Here is a 20,590-nt window from a genome sequence, read left to right as displayed (position 1 = left end):
GCCTGGTTGACACAGGTTTCCAGGAGATTTCATCACTAAGAAATAATTTTCCCCTTCAGTAAAGAAGTCCCAAACTACACAAACAGATTCTGAATTAATTTCCCAGAGCCTTTGTGCCGTTTCATGATTGAGAGGTGCCTCAGCTTTATAAGTAGAACTGAAAATAGAAATGAAGGATTCATCTTCTGGGGAAAAGAAGACAGTGGGGAACATTGTCAGGACATGAGGCAGAAATTGATCAATAAATCACAGTTGGAATATATTTCTTGAGGAGCCAAGAGGGGGAGCCCTTGAGAAGGTTTAGGCCAGAATTTTCATGACAGAATATGCCGAATGTGATCTATCAAGGTAAGTGTTGTCTACTATCCAATGTATTTCTTTCAGCTACAGTTGACATACTCAAATAAGGGATATTGGCTGTTTATCTCATTACATATACTAAACCCATCTTCCACTATATTTTAATGTATTTTTCTTCTTGTGGCAAACTATATGTATGTTACATGTTAAAAGGTAAATTAGTTGGATGGGAAAAACGTCTGAGAAAGAAATGCCCTCATTTTGGCTCAGGCTTATAAACAATAGCGTGATTAGCAGACATCCTCACATGTTACTGTTTTATTGGTTTCTCACGCTCATGCTACCCAGATCAAAGGTTTGCTCAATTTGTTAATTTTACTATTCTGTCATTGGATTTTAAATTTGTACTATTTTGCATTCTAAACCACTATCAGCTATATATAGCTCTGTTAACTGTACCTGATTCCTCGTCTGAAGAAGTGTGCATGCACACACGAAAGCTTACAATCTGAATAAAACCTTGTTGGTCTTAAAGGTGCAATTTGACTCCTGCTTTGTTCTGCTTCAGACCAGCACGGCTGCCCACTTAGGCTGACAGCAGTCCTGCAGGGTCTCAGGTTGCGGCCTTTCATATCACTGGGTACCAGATTCTTTTAACTGGAGATGCCAGGGATTGAACCTGAGACCTTATGCATGCCAAGCAGAGGCTCTTCCACTGAGTCACAGCCCCTGCCTGAATGATCTCTCCTGTTTGTGTATCTGCTTTAGCAGACACAGGCATAGTTTGAAACAACCATAAGCAGAGTCTTGAAAATCTGTGTTGATGCTGCATAACTCCAAGGCAAACCCAGGAAATTGCACTAGGATGAGCACATTTCCTTTGATATTTTGGGTGTGGGGGGTGGGGAAGGCTGCAATATTCTAAATGGAAGATACCTGCATGGAGGCTTCATTTGAGGGAGATGCTGCTAGGAAGTAGTCTATCTAAAGGACCTCAGCTCAAGTTCTTTTGCATTATCTGAGTATACAGATGGAGTATATCGGTTGCATCACCAGCCTGACGCTGCCAATACAGCAAGAAATGTACAATGTACATTTCTAATACAGCAAGAAATGTACATTGCTGGAAGCAGTTATTCATCTGTAAATGTTTTAAGTGTGGGATGCCTGTCCTCCAAATTCCTTTTTTGAGGTCCAGTTTAGATTAGGTCTTCTGCCAGACTTACTGCATAATGCAGAATCAAGTAGAAACCTGAAATAACCAAGGTTGTTTTTTTTTTTAATTGGTTGTCTTTGGAGAGCTATATGAAAAAAAAAATGCTGAGCATAGCTTTTCAGATCATTTGGGAGTACATTTCAGACAGCAAAGCTTGGAATGTAGCCAGGGCAAGGTTTTAAAATTTGTTTTAGAATCTAGGAAATGATCTGCGTGGAAAATGCTGACTTCGATTTAAATTGATCTTGTTACCTTTATTGTTGGAGAACAAAGATACTGATTCTTTGGTGCGGTGGAAGGTAGCATTCCTACCCAGGCCATTTCCAGGTCACCTAAGTTTACACTAAATTTTCGCTACTTTTGTGGACTGGTACATTTTATCCGAAGTGATAGGAAGCCCTAAGCCTGAACATCATTATTCTGCCTCAGTGTTTTGTCTGTAAATTGGGAATGATGATGAAGATATTGAAGATACTGGATTTATATCCCGCCCTATACTCTGAATCTCAGAGTGGTCACAATCTCATCTACCTTTCCCCCACCCCCCGCCACAACAGACACCCTGTGAGGTAGGTGAGGCTGAGAGAGCTTTTACAACAGCTGTCCTTTCAAGTACAACTCTTGTGAAAGCTATGGCTGACCCAAGGCTGTTCCAGCAGGTGCAAATGGAGGAGTGGGGAATCAAACCCAGTTCTCCCAGATAAGAGTCCGCACATTTAACCACTACACCAGACTGGCGTATTATTCAGCTGTAAATGTTTTGTATGGGATGTCTGTCCTCCAAATTCCTTTTTTGCTTTAGATTAGGCATATAATTCACATAACACTTCCCAGCAATGATTTGTGCTTTGAGTTTATCTGTGAGATGTCCATATTTAATTGAGGCAGTAGGCATCATTGACCATCAGTATGCCCACCTGGCCACATTCTGCCCCACTTAGGACTGTTTTGATCATTATCATCTATTCATCTATTTATTGTTCAGCCAGGGACTAGGTTTTTGAAATGGACGCCATCTGAAACTGTGTTTATTGAATTTTAATTGTGAATTGGTCTGTTTGATTCTATGTTTTTGTTTTATCTCTGTAATTGTTCTGTCTCTGATGTGACCCACCTTGAGCCTGTTTGGGTCGGGCGGGATAGAAATATGAAGAAATAAATTAATAAAATACTCACCATTACACAGCCATGAAAGTTGACTAAAGTTCTTGGGTATATCTTAAACTGGATTTGGAACCTGTCCTTTGAACAGGGTGCAGCAAAAATATAAATAAATTACCACAAAAGTCTTTGGTGAATGGTGTTATAAAAAATAAAATTTTCAACATGCATTTTAAGTGACATTAGGTGAAGGAAAGTGTGGAAGCACAAGCATTATCAGCATTGTAGCTTAGGGGAGGGATTGTAGCTCAGTGGAAGAGCCTCTGCTTGGCATGCAGAAGGTCTCAGGTTGAATCCCCAGCATCTCCAGTTAAAACGGACCAGGCGCTAGGTGATGTGAAAGACCTCAGCCTGAGACTCTGGAGAGCTGCTGCCAGTCTGAGTATTCAATACTGACCTAGGTTGGCCGAGGGTCTGATTCAGTATAAGACAGCTTCATGTGTGTTTCATCCAAATCCAAAGTAATTTTCATTACTTAAATCAAGAATGAAAGATGAAATGCAGGAAATGTAGAAATCTTGGGAGCACTAAAGCGGGTTTGTATCTAAACTGATTGCACTGGGGGTATCTTTGTGGTTGAAGCTATTCTGATTTCTTTCTTCAGGTACATACTGGAATAATGTTGTGCCTCGTGGCACTGCTTCAGCCACAAAATGGGCTTTTGTGGTGGCTTCTGCTGCTCCGTCAAAAGAAGGTAAAAGTTTGAATGCCTTTGTGTGTCTGGGGCAACTTTATCACTTGAAATCAGGTTATGCCTTTTGTGTACCTGGATTTACCCGTTCAGTAATAATGGCAAAAAAACCAAACAGAAATCCTTTCAAGTGCAGAGTTCAGGCAGAACATTGAGACATTATACAATAACCAAAACGAAGAAAATAGTGCCAAATGAGTTACATGGTCACTGATAGTCTTCATTCTGCTTTGTGACACTAAGTAATAAAAAAGTTCATTGTAACTGGCCCTTCAGCCATTCATTAACTTAGAAATCATCATGTTTAAAGTTCCTCAATTATTAACCAAGATTATGGTTTGAAAGTTTACGGTTTATCTTAAATTGTTCCCCTTTGCCTCCGTGAGTGAAATTGATTTTAGCTGGGCTTTCTTAACTTCTAGAGTTTTCCAGTTTCTTTGGTAGCTAGAGTAGAATTCACTCAACTCTGTAGAAGTTGGGTTTGTTTTGTTGTGCTTTCTTGTGTTGAAGTTACACATTTTATTCTAAAGCAGTGCCTGCCATGTTGGAATCTGGCTGTGGCTGTATATGGATTTGCTAGTAGGGTCTCCATTGCTGCCTTGGAAAATTCCAGAAGATTTGGACAGCAATGTTTGGAGAGGGTAGAGTTTGAGGAGGATGGGTTGTCACTTCTGAGTACCACTCTAGGCTGCCTCTCCTACCATCTGTGCCCTTTACCACAGAGACTAGAGGGAATTCCTAGAGTCAGTTTTTGGAGGCCATTTCTCCCTTGTTCTCAGGGTGTAAAACTGGCTGGGGGCTAGTAATTCACTGCACTGGAAGGGTAATGGAAGGCCTATTTGCCAGATATAAGAAATATATCTAGTAAATTATCTTCTTAAAAAATCTTGTAGCATGAGATAAAAACTTTATTTGGATTTTGTTTCCACTTAATTTCTAAGGGTTATTTAAAATCATAAAATGTGGAAGTCTTAAAAAATGTTGAATAACACACTGCCTTTTTATTGCACTGCCTTTTATTGTTCTTTTCTGGGCCTTAAAAGAATGATAGGTTAGCCAACTTTTACAAAATTGCGCAGTGTTTGGGTCAAAGACTGAAATAATGAAATGTATATTCCCATATCCCCAGCAGTTAAAATATATACATAACTGGACATGGTCTTAGTATATAAAATGGGAGGGGAAGGGTCTTGAAATAGAAAACTAGACATTAAGACAAGTTAAAAACGTATATTATACAGTCTTTAAAGCTATCAAAACAAAACAAAAAACACATCATTAAAACAATAAAACCAGGGCCAAAATATATACAAAAGCATGCTTTTATGTTCTGAAATATTGGTCTGTGGTTGTCATGTTTATTTAGACCCTTTAAGCTAGATCCAGTGAATGGCAAATGAGTCAACACTCAGAATAGCTACCTATTCTGCCCTCCCTACATACCAGAAAAGGCACTCTGTACACCTGGTGACCCTTAGGAATGACTTAAGATTCCTCCAATGGAAAGTGGGGGGGGGGGGGACCAGCAGAAATTGTTCTCTCTCTTCCATGCACGCACTCAACACACACGCACACATTCAAGCAGAAATGCTCTTCTCACTTGCAAAAGCAGGTTTGGAGCGAAACCTTAGTCGGGTAATTTGAGCACATTCTTTTATTAGAATTCCTTTGCATCACAAAGAGCTGTGTTGTCTTCTGATCTGCTGCTCATACCTTCTCCAAAAGCTATTTCTGTTTTTATTTGTGCTGCAGCTGCTTGGTGCTTAGCTAGAAACTTGATTTAAAAAAAAAAAGAATTATGCCTAATTGTAGAATCCAGTGCCTAAAGGAGTTCGCATCTCACCTGAGACATGAACTTGCCATCTTTCAGTCTGTATCTGTAAAAACAGCCATAATAGCAGTCTGCCTTGTAGGGCTGCGTTATTATTTACTGAGACGATTTACTAAAACGATTTGAGTGTCCTTTGTAAGTAGTAATATTATTGAGGATATGATTAAAAATATGATTCTTTAAAAAATTAGATGGTCACATGCACTCAGAATATAGTTTTGTGGGGGTTTTTAAAACAAATGCATGAATCTTATATGTGGCTTTGCAAGATGCTGATCTCTCAGAAGAACAGATTTAACAGCTGAAGCTTTGCCCTTTCCACAGGAAGCTTTCTGTGGCTGCGGCAGAGTAACAAGGACCTCTTTTGTGTCAGCGATCAGAACCCGCAGTTCCACCCTTCAACAGTGCAGCTCCCCCTCGATGCTGAGATGGTGTATTACTCTGCTTGTCAAGATGCCATTTGGAGCTTGGATAACTTGGGACAGGTCTTCATAAGGACACTTTCACCGACTTGCCCTACTGGGATGCACTGGACCAAACTGGACCTTTCTCAGCTAGGTATGATTCCTTGGGGCTCTGTGTCCAGCATTTCCAAATGCGGGTCATAGAATCATTGAGTTGGAAAGGACCTCCAGGGTCATAGGGTCCAATGCTCTGCACAGTGCAGGAACTTCACAAATAACTCCCCCCCCACACACACACACATGTACATCCCCGGTGACCCCTGCTCATGCCCAGAAGATGGCAAAAAGTTTCAAGATCCTTTGCCAAACTGACCTGTAGAAAAATTGCTGTACTTCTGTTGATAAAGATGGGGTGCATGTCTTCTGAATGTTCCATGAGATACCTTGCCTCTGTGCCTTGGCATGTGGGCTTCAAAGCTCATGCTGCTATGCTGTGAATGCAGGGTGAACATCCAAATTTATGCACTTCAAGATCAGTGGTGGTGTTTGGGGAAAACTTTTGTGTAGTACAGCTGTCTGGGAGGGTAGCAAAGGCGTCATACACTTGCTTTCCATCACAGTTCAGAAGGAAACACACTTTCTGGTATCATGGTCCATTTCCATTATACGAAACAAGATTTCCAGCCTCTGGATCTGTCTCCCCATCAAAGTACTAGAGCTGTGTGTGGAAGTCATGGGCATCAAGTAGGAGAGTACAGGATGGGTCGGTCATAATCTTGTATCTTGATATAAACAGTCCCAGAAATGCCCCCTTCCTCTCACAGAGGAAGTATCTGATTCTATTCTGGCCAGTGTGAAGAGGCGTCTTCCTCATACATAGGTAGTCCTCAGCTTCTCCAAATCACAACTTATTGCCAGTGTAAGATGCAGTGGCTCAGAAATATTCTTTTGTTCAGGAAAAAACAGACATGAAACAAAGGGAGGAGGAGAAGAAGACGACTGCAGATTTGTACCCCACCCTTCTCTCTGAATCAGAGACTCAGAGCGACTTACAATCTCCTATATCTTCTCCCCCCACAACAGACACCCTGTGAGGTAGGTGAGGATGTGAGAGCTCTGACAGAAGCTGCCCTTTCAAGGACAACTCTGTGAGAGGTACGGCTGACCCAAGGCTGTTCCAGCAGCTGTAAGCAGAGGAGTGGGGAATCAAACCCGGTTCTCGCAGATAAGAGTCCGCGCACTTAACCACTACACCAGACTGAATGAGGTCTGCCAGTGTCCTTCATATCACCTTGTCTTGATCCAGCCTGTAGATGGCCATACGTAAGACCTGACTTAGACCTGCTTCAGATTCTGATATCACAGAACATGGATTGTGTTCATTACAATGCCCCAAAGTCCAGCCTTGATGTCAAACTGCCTGGGGTAACTAGTTACCCACAAATACACAACCGTCTCCAAGCAACAGCTTCCACTTTCCCCCTTGTGTCCAGATCATTTAATCAGTGGTAGAAACTGCTGTTCAGTTGCATCCAACTTATGGCAACTGCATTGCGTTTTTAAGGCCAGAGGAGTTCGGAGGTGGTTTGCCATTGCCTGCCTCTGCGTAGCAACCCAGGACTTCTGTGGGTGTCTCCCATCCAAGTCTTAACCAGGACAGTGACCCTGCTTAGCTTCTGAGATCTGATGAGATCATGTTAGTCTGGGTTATCCAGGTCAGGGCAAGGTTTACGTTGCATTAAAAGGAATGAGGCTGTCGTATTTTAATGCCTTAAAATCTAAACCTCAGTTTCACACCAGAAAACAAATTAGACGGGGAGTGATTGTTGATGAAATATATGACAGAAATGTATGAAAAATATGAAGAACTGGCATGTTGGCCCAGTAAATATTGAGTTTTCAGTTTTGTGCAGTCCTACTCAGCTTGCTGGGGGGGAAGTGTAGATGACCGGGGAAGGCAATGGCAAACCACCCCGTAAAAAGTCTGCCATGAAAACGTTGTGAAAGCAACATCACCCCAGAGTCGGAAACGACTGGTGCTTGCACAGGGGACTACCTTGCCTTACTCATGTTTACAAGGAGTCCTGGAGCATAACATTGGACTTGATAAAGGTGGCCCTGTTTATATTCCAGAATTTATTTTTTAAAATGGACCTTGGTGATATGCCAGCAAGCAGAAAGGGTTATTTTCTAGATGAATTATTAGATAAAGTTAAAACAAAACAGCATGGAAATGTTACATAAGGAGGACATCTTTGGGTATCAAATTGTGCCACCCATATAAATACCCAGCGATGCAGAGTGGCTGTTATATGACTCCTTGCTTAGAGGGGCCTGATGTTTATTTAGATACAAACTTAACAGCTGAGCCATCGAGCGCCAAAGCCCCTGTGGTCCAGCGTGCTTTGTACTGAGAGGAGTAATAAGACTTTATTTAAAATAGCATAGCTGAATGTCAAATCCAGAGGAGCAACTGAATTATGCTGATGGTTGTTTTTCCCCCCTCCTCACAGCTATTTTGAGCCAGGCAACAGGCCTTATGTAACAAGGCTAGACTTATGGCAGAATTCTAGTCATTATGAAGAAGCCAAAAGGGTTCATATACTTAAAGCACTGCTACTTTATTCATTTAGTGCATTTGTGCCCTACTCTTTCATTAAGGAGCTCAACACAGCTTAGGTTCAGGGTTTTTCTGTGTTGTGGGCCCCACAGATTTTTGCTCCTGGGGAGAAACATAGTTGCAGAACTTTCTAGAACTCAAGTCCAGTTGCACTCCATATCCTTCCCTCAGGCGGGAGAATTTTGCTGTTGGAGGTTGTGGTAAGACCTTTCCCACTCTTAACATTCCGACCATCAGAAAAATGCACCCTCGAAGAAAATTTACCTAAAAGGTTTTCTCCTTTGTGAGCTTTTTTCTTCATATTTATTAATTTCATTTAAAACATTAATCACTTTCTACCTTATGTCACTCAAGGTGACTTACAACATATTAAAAATATGTTTAAAAAACCCCCTACATATTAAAATCACATTTTAAACTGCTGATAGGCAAATCAAATCAATCCTGTATAAAACCATCTTCAGCTGCCTCCTAAAGATAAAGAGTGAGGAAACCAAGTTGCATCTTCCTGGAGGTTGTTTGATAATGGTGGGGCTGCCACTGAAACGGCCCTCTCTTGTATACCCCATGAAAGCTTCTTAATTTGGTTAATCTGCATTTTTATTCAGCAGCATTATCTCACATACACCACTGTTGTCTTGTTTTAAGAGAAATGTACAAGAAATGTACAAGACAGGCTTGGGGAAACCACACTTGTGGTTTGAAAATGATGCCTCCAACATTAACGGTGCCAGCAAGTTGGATATAGAGGATGATTAACATGTGGAATTCACTGCCACAGGAGGTGGTGGCGGCCACAAGTATAGCCACCTTCAAGAGGGGTTTAGATAAAAATATGGAGCAGAGGTCCATCAGTGGCTATTAGCCACAGTGTGTGGGTATATATAAAATTTTTTGCCACTGTGTGACACAGAGTGTTGGACTGGATGGGCCGTTGGCCTGATCCAACATGGCTTCTCTTATGTTCTTATGTTAGACAGATGGAACTTTCTTACTTTCACCCTCCTGGTGCAGCTCACTCATCTCTGTGAAAGACTGCTCATGGGGGCACAAGGGATCCTCAAAAACGGCATGAGGAGCAAATTGGGGGTCTCCAGCAGGAAGGAGAAATTGGGAGGAATTACACCTCCTAGCAGAAAACTTAGTCTACCTCAGATACCACACAAACCAATACTCTGCGTAGTTTGTCATGACTGTAAGTTCTGGGGAGGGGGCTGAATGAAAGCCTTAGCTCCTCGTCAACTACTGCTTCTACCACCAGCCCCGGTGCCAAGCTGTGTCCCAATGGATTAGTTCTGCTGCTTTAAACTGGCCTTTGAATTTCCATTTCTCAGGCAGTCGAAGATTGCTTCTAAATTAATTAAGGATGGGAACCAGTGCTGTGGTTCCTCTAGCCCATCTGGAGATCATTGGCCCTCTGCAAGATTATTGAAAGAGAAGGCATCATGGAAGCAGTGTAATCTCCATGCCTGTGCAGTGTACACACGGAGTTGTGATTTAACTTGTGCCAGCTACATTGTTTTTTCCACAGTGCATTCAATGCCTTGTAGGGTATCAGCATTCTCCTACATCGGTTATCAGTCACATCATCCAGTTCATTGCAGAGTATCAAAGCTGTCCCTGGGACTGATTTTACAGCATCTGCCCTTGCTGTTTCTTGGAATGTAGAATTTGCAGGTTTCTCTTCTAAAGGAGAGATTAAAGAGGGACAGGAACCACCCTTGTTTGTCTAATTCGCCCGGTTCCATATGAGACCTCTTCAGAGATGGGTTACGTCAACCTTTCCACCCCACCACAGCAGTCAATCCAATTTCTTTCTGCCTCTCAGCCAGTATTACCCTATCTTCTGTAAGTGCTTTGTGTGCAGTCAACAAACTGCCCGCTGTCCTCACTGTAGCTGTTTGTTTAGGGGAGTTAAGGGGAAAGGCACTTGGTCCAGCCAGAGCTTTCCCTTCTGAGGGAAAGGCATCTGTAGCAGCTTATTGGGCTTGACCTTTTCTGTGTGCTTAGCCCAGGCATGGGAACCTCTGTGTCACAGTGACACAGATGACTGCTTGAAGAACATCAGCTATAGGAAGCAAGGAATATGACTGGCCCCAGGCAATTTAGGAAGAATCATGACTAAACAGTGACATGAAGCCTGATTTCCCTCCGCCCCCACTCCATGCTGGAAACTCTGCAGCAGCCTGAATCGTGCCACAGAAGAGCTCTTATTGGTTCATATGACGACCAAAAAGCCTTAACAGTGTCAACAACATAGTGGCTGTCTTCATATTTATCAGGAAGTAGAAACATCACCCTGCCAACAAAAGTCTGTATAGTCAAAGCGATGGTTTCCCCAGTAGTAATGTATGGCTGTGAGAGTTGGACCATAAGGAAGGCCGAGCGCAGAAGAATAGATGATTTCGAACTGTGGTGCTAGAGAAGAATCTTGAGAGTCCCTTGGACTGCGAGAAGATCAAATCAGTCAATCCTAAGGGAAATCAACCCTGACTGTTCCCTGGAAGGTCAGATGCTGCAGTTGAAGCTCAAATACTTTAGCCACCAAATGAGTCGGGAGCACTCACTGAAGAAGACCTTGATGCTGGGAAAGACAGAAGGCAAAAGAAGGAGGGGACGGCAAAAGATGCAATGGTTGGACAGCATTACTGATGTAACAAACATGAATTTGAGCAGACTTTGGAAGATGGAGGAAGACAGGAGGGCCTAGCGTGACTTTGTCCATGGGGTCTCAAAGAGCTGGACTCAACTATGTGACTGAACAGCAACAATAACAAAGATGCCATGAAAAGCGGTCCTTGGCTGTTTCCTATTTTGCTAACCAGGGTAGAATCATAGAGTTGGAAGGGATTATCTAGTCCGACCCTCTGCACAATGCAGGAAAATTCACAAAATAGTTTACTGTGCCCCTTATTCTCTGCTGCACAGGATCTGGTATAAGGGTCCCTGTGCCTACATATGGAAGTTTATTTCGTCTGCAGGTCTTCTGCATGAGCAGGCAAGTGATTTCCTTTGAGCTGTTGTGTGCCTCCACTGTACTGTTCAGTTCTCTTCATGGCATCCCTTGGGATCGAACCCAGGGTATCCCACGTTCTGAAGCTGTTCAGTGAGAAGAAATGCTGCACTCTCTGACTTTATCACTCTTGCCTAGGATGGAGGGCTCCTTCCACTTGCGTTGTAGCAGCTGCATCCACACAAATCTAAACTGCCCATCCCCTTCTGTAATGTCTGGAAAAGTTCTGTTAAAGCAGCGTTCTTGACGGGTTTCCGAAATCACACCATCTGTCGGAACCAAATGCAGGATTTTTCGTCCCATGAGTTGCCGTCCCTTTCCCAAAGACGGTGCTGTTATCTTCTATCAGGTTCTCCTGATCACAGGACAGAACAGTCTGTTGTTCTGTTTGATTCACACAGACTTCTTTTTTTTTTTCCTCCCCCGATTTGGCATCTGATCAGCATTCTGTACATGCTGTTATCTGTGCTCGTGTGTTTTCCAGATACATGTCATGAAGGATACGGGAGGTCCCTAAACTAGCCAACACATCGTTTATACCTATGACCCTCTGTGCCTTTTTTGAGACCTTCATCTGTGTAAATAACACAGTTTGAATTTCCAGGGATATGCATCCCGTTGGGCGATTAATTAAAGAGAGAGAAATTTCACAGCTCTGCGCTTTCTATTTCAGTCCTAGGTACAGCAGCAAAGCTCTGAGGCTGTTGTTCATCTGGAAGTAAAAATATATTGTTACAGCCCCCTTTGGAAAAGGGCTCCCTGTTTGCATTGCACAGAAATGACGAAAGCAAGCTAATCTTGAAACGCTGTACCGTACGCCCATCCGGCAACTCATGTTTGCTTGTTACATTTGGAATGTTAAGTGCTGACTTGTATTTATAGACCTCATCGGCAAGCAGGATCGGTGCCTAGGATAGAGTTCGCTTGAGGTCATGTGAAAAACTTGCATCTCTAGTTATACACAAACCTGCTGTTCGATTATGCTGCCAGGCAGTTTTATTTCTCCTTGAAAATAATGTGCCACAGGTGGGGAAGATACTGTGTCTTTCATCCTAAGACTTGTGAGTGAAAAGAGGAACCTACATAAAGAAGGCCTGTTTGTTTTTTAAAGAAATCAATGGTTCGGACTTTCCTTCGTTCATCTTAATGTTTGTTTCGTATTACGGACTACGGTCCTCGACACAACATTCTATTCATGCCTGGAGAGTATGGGCGGTCATCTTGTGTGAATAGTTTGGTTCAGGTGATCTTCCCCCTGAATACAGGGCTACCCTTTGGATCCAGGGTAACATTTCCACTGGTGCAAGGATTTCCACCTACAGAGGGTGATTTTTCTACCTTCCTCCTCCTCCAGCAGGCTGAAATGCCCCCCAAAATCTTTTCTAAACCCTAGGAACGGGGGAGGGGCAGTTTGGTGTAGTGGTTAAGTGTGCGGACTCTTACCTGGGAGAACTGGGTTTGATTCCCCACTCCTCCACTTGCAGCTGCTGGAATGGCCTTGGGTCAGCCACAGCTCTGGCAGAGGTTGTCCTTGAAAGGGCAGCTGCTGTGAGAGCCCTCTCTAGCCCCACCCACCTCACAGGGTGTCTGTTGTGGGGGAGGAAGGTAAAGGAGATTGAGAGCCGCTCTGAGACTCTTCGGAGTGGAGGGCGGGATATAAATCCAATATCTTCTTCTTCTATGGGGAAACAGGATAAGCATGCCCTGAAAGAAGAGATCGTTTCACCTTCGGAAATGTTCATTTGGATCCAACCCTGCCTATGGTGAGAGCCAGTTTGGTGTAGTGGTTAAGTGTGCGGACTCTTATCTGGGAGAACCGGGTTTGATTCCCCACTCCTCCACTTGCAGCTGCTGGAATGGCCTTGGGTCAGCCATAGCTCTCATAGGAGTTGTCCTTGAAATGGCAGCTTCTGGGAGAGTTCTCTCAGCCCCACCTACCTCAAAGGGTGTCTGTTGTGGGGGAAGAAGATAAAGGAGATTGTAAGCCGCTCTGAGACTGATTCAGAGAGAAGGGCGGGATATAAATCTACAGTCTTCTTCTATGCTGGGGGAGCAAGATCACATCTGAAAGAAAGAAAATGATGATGTTGGATTTATACCCCACCCTCCACTCCGAATCTCAGAGTCTCAGGGTGGCTTACAATCTCCTTTACCTTCCTCCCCCACAAAGACACCCTGTAAGGTAAGTGGGGCTGAGAGAGCTCTCCCAGAAGCTGCCCTTTTAAGGACAACTCCTGCAAGAGCTCTGGCTGACCCAAGGCCATTCCAGCAGCTGCAAGTGGAGGAGTGGGGAATCAAACCTAGTCCTACCAGATAAGAGTCTGTGCACTTGACCACTACACCATATTTAACCACTATACCTGCCTTTGGACTTGGCAATTTCATTTTGAAATCAGCTACTTGGAGAGGTGGTGAACTTCCTCTCACTGACTTTCTTTAAGCAGCGGCTGGACAAACACTTGTCAGGGCTGCTGTAGGCTGATCCTGGATTGAGCAGGGGGTGATGGTTCCAACTCTGATTCTATTCTTTTTGGGGAAGACCTGCGTGTATAAAATCCATCAGACATTGGCCCAAATCATGCAGTCCTTTCTTGAGCTGTTGTTTTTCAGTCGCACAGTCGAGTCTGACTATTCGCAACCCCTTGGACCAAGTCACGCCAGGCCCTCCTGTCTTCCACCATCTTCTGAAGTCCGTTCAAATTCATGTTAGTTACATCAGTAACACTGTCCAGCCATCTCATCTTTTGCCATCCCCTTCTTCTTTTGCCTTCTGTCTTTCTCAGCATCAGGGTCTTCTCCAGTGAGTGCTCCCTTCTCATTTGGTGGCTGTAGTATTTGAGCTTCAGCATCTGACCTTCCAGGGAACACTCTGGGTTGATTTCCCTTAGGACCGACTGATTTGATCTTCTCGCAGTCCAAGGGACTCTCAATATTCTTCTCCAGCACCACAGCTCGAAAGCTCAAATAATTCTTCTGCACTTGGCCTTCCTTATGGTCCAACTCTCACAGCCATACATTACTACTGGAAATATCATCGCTTTGACTGTACAGACTCTTTGAGCTGTAGGCTGCTTTAATCTGCAAGGAAAGTTAGGAATTAAATGTTTAAATAATATGAGAGATGCCAATCAGGTTCATGTGTGCTGGATCTTACATACGTGGACCCTATGCAAATGTCACACCAGTGTGTGGACGTGTGGAGGAGGACCTGAAAGGCATGATCTCCTGCACCTACACTGAATGTCCATAATAAAGCTGCCTATTTGTTTCTGTCCAGTGGGGAAGAATATGTGTGAGAGTCCTCCTGTTTGCATGGAGTTGCCCTGGCTATTGAAACCAAGGGGAGGAACTTGCAAATGGTAGGGAGCCGTGACCCTTCCGGGAATTGCTGGCAGCAGGAGCAGAGTGCAGTCCTCTGGATAGTGGCCCTTGTATGTCAATGGATGCATCTAGCTTTCTCCAGATCCAGAAAGAGAGTTGTTTGTCATTACACCATGATTTGCCACAGCCAACAGCATATACTCTTTAGGAGCAGATTGTCTCTGTGACGTGGGCATACCTTACATTTGTTTAAGCTATTGGGGTAGTTTAGCTTGGATCCTAAGCAGTGCAAGAGGAGTTGCACTAGAGGAAGGTGGTTACTCCTTCTCTCTCTGTGGGCTTGTTTTCCTTCTTAAATTCTGCTCCTTTCCATCAGTAGACCGAAGGAATAGTGTGTGGGGAGACTGGGAGCCTGCAGCTGCAAGGGGGGAGTCTTGTTTCCCTCTACTGCAAACGGAAAAGCTGTTGTGCCAGAGCAGCTGCGACGTCATAGGACCCAAGGCAGTGTCTTCCCCCACCTTGGAGTTCTGTGGTGGGTTCTCTAGTAACCACACATAGAAAAAGATAATTTTGTTTTCCATTCTAGATGTTGACCTCTGTTGTCCTATATGCTGAACTTCTATCTCTTAATGGATAAACTTTTGTGGTCTTATCTTTGGCAGTTCTCTGGTTCTCCCCGGGAATTTATTAGCACTGCCGGGTTCTGGTGGTTCTACCTCGACCTCGGTTCTTCCCACTTCATTGTGTTCACTGTCTTGGTTGTCCCTCCCTTCACTTTGCCATGCTGCTCAGCCCTTCATTGTGTTGGATCCCAGAAATCCAAAGCTCTGCTAGTAGCTGTATATCTCTCTGCTATCTCATTTCTTCTTCTTCCCAACCTCCTTTAATTCCCTTCTGTTACTTCCCTGCTATTGTGGAGCCAGTGGAGCAGACAAATAAGTGTGACAATTTAATCATCTGTGCACATAAATCAAAATCAAAGTTTTGTCTTACTGAATATCTTGCCTTTTGCAAATAGGTGCTGTGAAGCTGATCGGTTTGGCATGTGGAAATCAGCACATCTGGGCCTGTGATAGTTGTGGCGGTATATACTTCCGAGTTGGTACTCAGCCTTTGAATCCAAGTTTGATGCTGCCTGCGTGGATCATGATCGAGCCGCCAGTCCAGGTAAAAAAATCATTAACTCAGTTACTCACCTCTGTGGAATAGATGCTAGAGATGATCCCTTCTGTTTGTCTGAAGTGATGACACATGAGGATTGAGAGCTACGTCTACGATTCTTTTAGGGGAAAGAAGAAAGCAGGTAAAAATTGTGCTGTGGAGAAAGACGCAGTTTTGTGTCTTGGAAGCATAACATCTGATTCTGAACCAGACCGTCAATATGCAGATTATTAAATCCAAACACTGAGCTCAGGTGCAGAGAAGGGAAATGTTTGTACAAACCTGGGTCAGCCCGCAGGTTTGCACAAAAATCTCTTCTCCCCCCCCCCCCCCAAAAAAAAAACAATTAAAACATTTATTTGTTGGGGGAAATGGCTGCCATTTTGAGGGACTGTTCCTTCTGCTTTCATGGGGGAAGTTCTCACCTCTGACAGGTGTGAAATTGGGGGAGTGGCCTCCATTGCTCAGTGAAAGCAGGGGGACAGGGACAATGGAATCCCCCCTTCACAGGTCCTCAACTTGTATATTCCTCTCTTTCTTGCTCTTCAAAACTTTTCATTACAATCTACTGCCATAATAGAATTTCACTGGGAAACTCTCCAGGTACAAGATTTTGTTACCAATCTGAAACTGTCTGGAAACTCTCCTTGCTCTTTCATGTAGTTATAAGGTAAGCAAAAGGTCATCACTGGTTCACTTTGCTTATTTGCCATTCTGTTTATGAGTATGTTTAATATAAAAACTCCCTTGAACATTGTTTCAGGATGAAATTTTGTGCACATGTTCAAAGCTTAGTGCTGTGGGTTGGATCCTAGCTACCACTGGCAGAAGGAACCACGGATCTTAGCTTCCTTCTCTCTACTCCTGTAGTTATTTCTGACCCCAAGAAGGTAGATTCTAAGGTTCATTGAACCCCACATGGATTTATGGCCATGGAAGTCATGGGGTCTCACTGGAGAGCAGAAGGTGGGGGAAAGTTAACAGAGACTCTACCACTGCGCGACAACCTTTTCCACAAGTATAGTGTGATTTCCTCCCCTCATGCTTGCCCTATGTGGCTATTGATCCATGTAAGTCTCATGAAACTGGAGATTCATTTTCCAAGGGTTAGACGGAACAGGTGGTAGAGGAGAATGCAGTAAAGACCTGTACTGTTTGATTAGTAGTAGGTGGTAGTTAAGGTGCAACCCAGTACTTCAGGTTGTTAATGTCAGTAGCTTCTTTTAAGAGGGGAAAGTACAGGAAATTTATTAAATCCATTGTGCAATATCTTCCTTGAAGACTGACACACAGTGCCGGCCTTAGGGTTCATGGCATCCCAGGCAGGCTCCCTGCCCCCCGCCATCACCTCCTGCTCTCCCTTCGCAGAGCTGCACTCTGTTGCGCCCCCCCCCCCATCAATTAGAGGAGTGCACCATGATGAGGATCAGCCCTATCGGCTTCAAGGCAGCCGGCATCTGAGCGTTCTTTGAAGAGAGCACTGGAAGAGGCTTCTCCTCCCTCCTTTCCAGAACCGGAAGTGAGGGGGGAGCAAAGCCTCCTCCAGCTCTATCTTCAAAGAACGCTCAGATGCTGGCTGCCTCAAAAACGGTAGGGCTGATCCTCACCGCGGCACGCTTCTCTGATCGCTGGGGGTGGGGGGAGCAGAGGGGGCGGTAGGGGGCAAAGGCAAATTTAGGTGTTTGTCTTGGGCACTGGGGGAACCCCATTCTGTGCCCCGCCTCCTGGCGCCCTAGGCAACTGCCTTGTTTGTCTAGTGGGCGAGCTGGCCCTGCTGACACATCACTGAAGAAGTGGGCTGCAGCTGGTGAAAGCTTTTACCACATTAATCTGTTTGTCCTTATGATGCCCCAAGGTACCCTGTTTGTTTGGCTGCAGCAAACTTATACCCTTCTAGAATTGGAGTGAACGTTGGTGTGAGTGTCTATGATCTTGGTCTGCATGACAGGTAAAAGCCCCACATCTTGACACACACACATCTGCAACTTTTTGAGGAAGGGGTGCAAAACAGATTCTGATGCATCATATAAAGCAAGGCCTCTCAAAAACTGCATGTTCACTCTGTGCGGATGTGCAAAATATCAGCAAGTCACGGCCAACTTACGGTGACCCTTTAGGATTTTCAAGGCAAGAGATATTCAGAGGTGGTTTGGTATTGTCTGCCTCTGTATAGCAACTCTGGATTTCTTTGGTGGGTCTCCCATCCAAATACAACCCAGAGCCAGCCCTACGTAACCTCCAAGCTCTGGCCAGCCTGGGCCATCTTAGGGGAGTCTGCAGCCTTTTTTCTAGAAAGAAAACACATTCAAAGCAATGTGTCAACCATGAGATAAAACAGGTGGCCAACGGTAGCTCTCCAGATATTTTTTGCCTACAACTCCCATCAGCCCAGCCAGCATGGCCAATGGCTGGGGCTGATGAGAGTTGTAGGCAAAAAACATCTGGAGAGCTACCGTTGACCACCGCTGAGATAAAACCGTAATGATAAATCAGCTTGGATAAAAGGCCATTGCTGCACATATTAAAAGAGTAGGAAGATGTTGTATTCGGCATGTACCACTGGGAGTGAGATGGTGCTGCAGCATTGGGATTTTTGACGCCATCTGCTTTTTAGGGAATCGGATGTTTTATTCTTACATATTGGTTTTAATCTGTCGTCTTGTGTATGTTATGCAAACCACCCTGAGCCTGACCATTGGGGAGAGCAGTTAAAAAATCAAATAATAAAAGGCAGAAGGGTTCCTCCCCCCCCCACACTTGCTGTCTGAATTCCAATACTGCTGCTGCTGCTGCTTCGAAGACCTTTCTTTTGAAAGCCTATTCCACAATCATAGATAGCACCACCAGCAATACTAACTGGTTCTCTCTCTCCAGCTCTGTCTCCATCACAAAATACCAAAGTACATTCTGTACGCGATTGCAGTAACTCACTCTCTTCCATCGTCATTCACTAAACACCGTTGATCTCATGACTGGCAGCTGCCACCTGCTGTGCTCCTTAGAGAGGTAACAGCAGCAGTTGGGCATTTAATTGTCCCCTTTTCTAAGCTGACTCAGTACCAGGCAGTAACCTTAACTGTCCTGAGAGAGATTTAAGCGGCGGCAGCAGGGCTGTCGATGGGCTCTGGGGTGAGGAGTTGGGTAACTTTGTGTCATCTTGCCTCTTCCATCCCTGGCCACCCTTTCAGAGAGCATCATTTTAGGCTTGCAGTCTCAGATGCCTAGTCTGTCTTAGTTGGTGATGCCAGTTTGGTGTAGTAGTTAAGTGTGTGGACTCTTATCTGGGAGAACAGGGTTTGATTCTCCGCTCCTCCACTTGCAGCTGCTGAAATAGTCTTGGGTCAGCCATAGCTCCTGCAAGAGTTGTCCTTGAAAGGGCAGTTTCTGTGAGAGCTCTCTTAGCCCCACCCACCTCACAGGGTGTCTGTTGTGAGGGAAGAAGATAAAGGAGATTGTGAGCCACTCTGAGACTGATTCAGAGAGAAGGGCGGGGTATAAATCTGCAGTCGTCTTCTTCGTGTCTGTGATTAATTTTGTCTTAAGCTACTCTGAAGCTTTGTAAGCTGCTATAGGCAGTGTGGGTAGAATGGAGAGACAGCTAGTGCAAAACCAATTCTGTGAACTTACAAAACCCAGATGAACACACAGTATAAGAACTGAAATGAAGCAACTGTGTATAATAAGTTGACAACGCAAATGAAAATCTTTGTCGTCTCTTAATGTATACTATATCAGAATTTTTAGTGTTCATCAGTACTCATATAAAAATCCAGTAATATATCAGATGCACAATACCACGGTGCTGGATTAATAAAGTCAGAAGCTTCTTGATGCAGATTGGAGGGTGGGCTTTCAGTACTTAGAGTAACACAGTCACTGTTCATTCTGTCCCACAAAATGAAGTTCTCCTCTGACTCCAGTTGATCCCAGAAATAATACCTGTCTTACCCATTGTGTTTGCTAGCTAAGTAAAGCTGCATTTCACGTTCTCTGCTTTGTCAAAAGCCAGTACTAGTCACAGCATTCTGTGATGTTCTAAGACTTCAGCACAAATTCCTCAAATCTGGCACATGCTCTGTAAACTTAGGCAGATCATGAGAAGGAGGGCAGGAAGAGTGGCATCAGAGCTTAGTTCTCATGGCCCTTCTTACGCTCCCCGGGAAATACTGACCACCACTTTGGTGTCAGGCAGCAATTTTTTCTCCAGGCCATTATGGCCAGAGATCCTGGAGGGTTTGGGGGTTGTTTTGCCATCTTTTGGCATGGAGCAGGGGACACAGGGGGTGGGGGTGGGTATTTGTGCATTTCCTGCACTGTACAGGGGGTTGAACTAGATGACTCTGGAGGTCCCGTCTAACTCTATGATTCTAAATGTTTCAGATAAGCAGTTTCAGAGGGTAGCAATGTTCCCTCTACGCTGCAGAGTCTTATGAACAAAAATTCTACTTTATGAGCTACTGGCATTAAGTTCTGAGCTACTACATAGATTATTGTGCTCCGGAGTCATCCTTCCTGAGCTAAGACAAAAGTGTGTGAGCTGGAGGCTAAAAATCTGTGAGCTAGCTCATGCTAACTCAGCTTAGAGGGAACCCTGAAGGGTAGCCCTGTTGGTCCACGGTAGAAGAACTAGATTTTAGTTCAGTAGCATCTTGGGTTCCCTGAACCGAATAGCCCAGGCTACTCTAATCAAGTAAGTTAAGCAGGGTTGGTCCTCATTAGTATTTGGGCAGGGGACCACCAAGGAATATCAGGGTCATTATGCAGAGGCAGGCAATGGCAAAACCATCTCTGAATGTCTCTTGCCTTGAAAACTCTCCGGGGTAGCCATTAGTCAGCTGCGTCTTGACAGCAAAACAACAACACCCCCAAAAC

At 44.3% G+C, this 20,590-nt stretch overlaps 2 protein-coding genes across 3 annotated transcripts in view; both read left to right on the top strand.

Moving 5' to 3' along the window:
- WDR20 (WD repeat domain 20) overlaps window positions 1–20,590 on the top strand; it is a 505,375-nt gene that overhangs the window by 167,282 nt on the left and 317,503 nt on the right. The gene's annotated exons all lie outside the window — the stretch shown is intronic.
- Window positions 1–20,590, top strand: part of TECPR2 (tectonin beta-propeller repeat containing 2) — an 83,064-nt gene that overhangs the window by 41,880 nt on the left and 20,594 nt on the right. For both annotated transcript variants that reach the window (XM_060262882.1, XM_060262883.1), the window contains exons 15-17: window positions 3,282–3,371; window positions 5,524–5,757; window positions 15,576–15,724. In XM_060262882.1, the coding sequence (XP_060118865.1) occupies window positions 3,282–3,371; window positions 5,524–5,757; window positions 15,576–15,724 (473 nt within the window). The remainder of the gene's footprint in view (window positions 1–3,281; window positions 3,372–5,523; window positions 5,758–15,575; window positions 15,725–20,590) is intronic.

This window comes from Heteronotia binoei, chromosome 21 (genome assembly GCF_032191835.1).
Source record: "Heteronotia binoei isolate CCM8104 ecotype False Entrance Well chromosome 21, APGP_CSIRO_Hbin_v1, whole genome shotgun sequence".
Lineage (NCBI taxonomy): Eukaryota > Metazoa > Chordata > Lepidosauria > Squamata > Gekkonidae > Heteronotia > Heteronotia binoei.
Note: the sequence above shows the minus strand (reverse complement) of the source record. Positions and strands in the feature narration are given on the sequence as shown.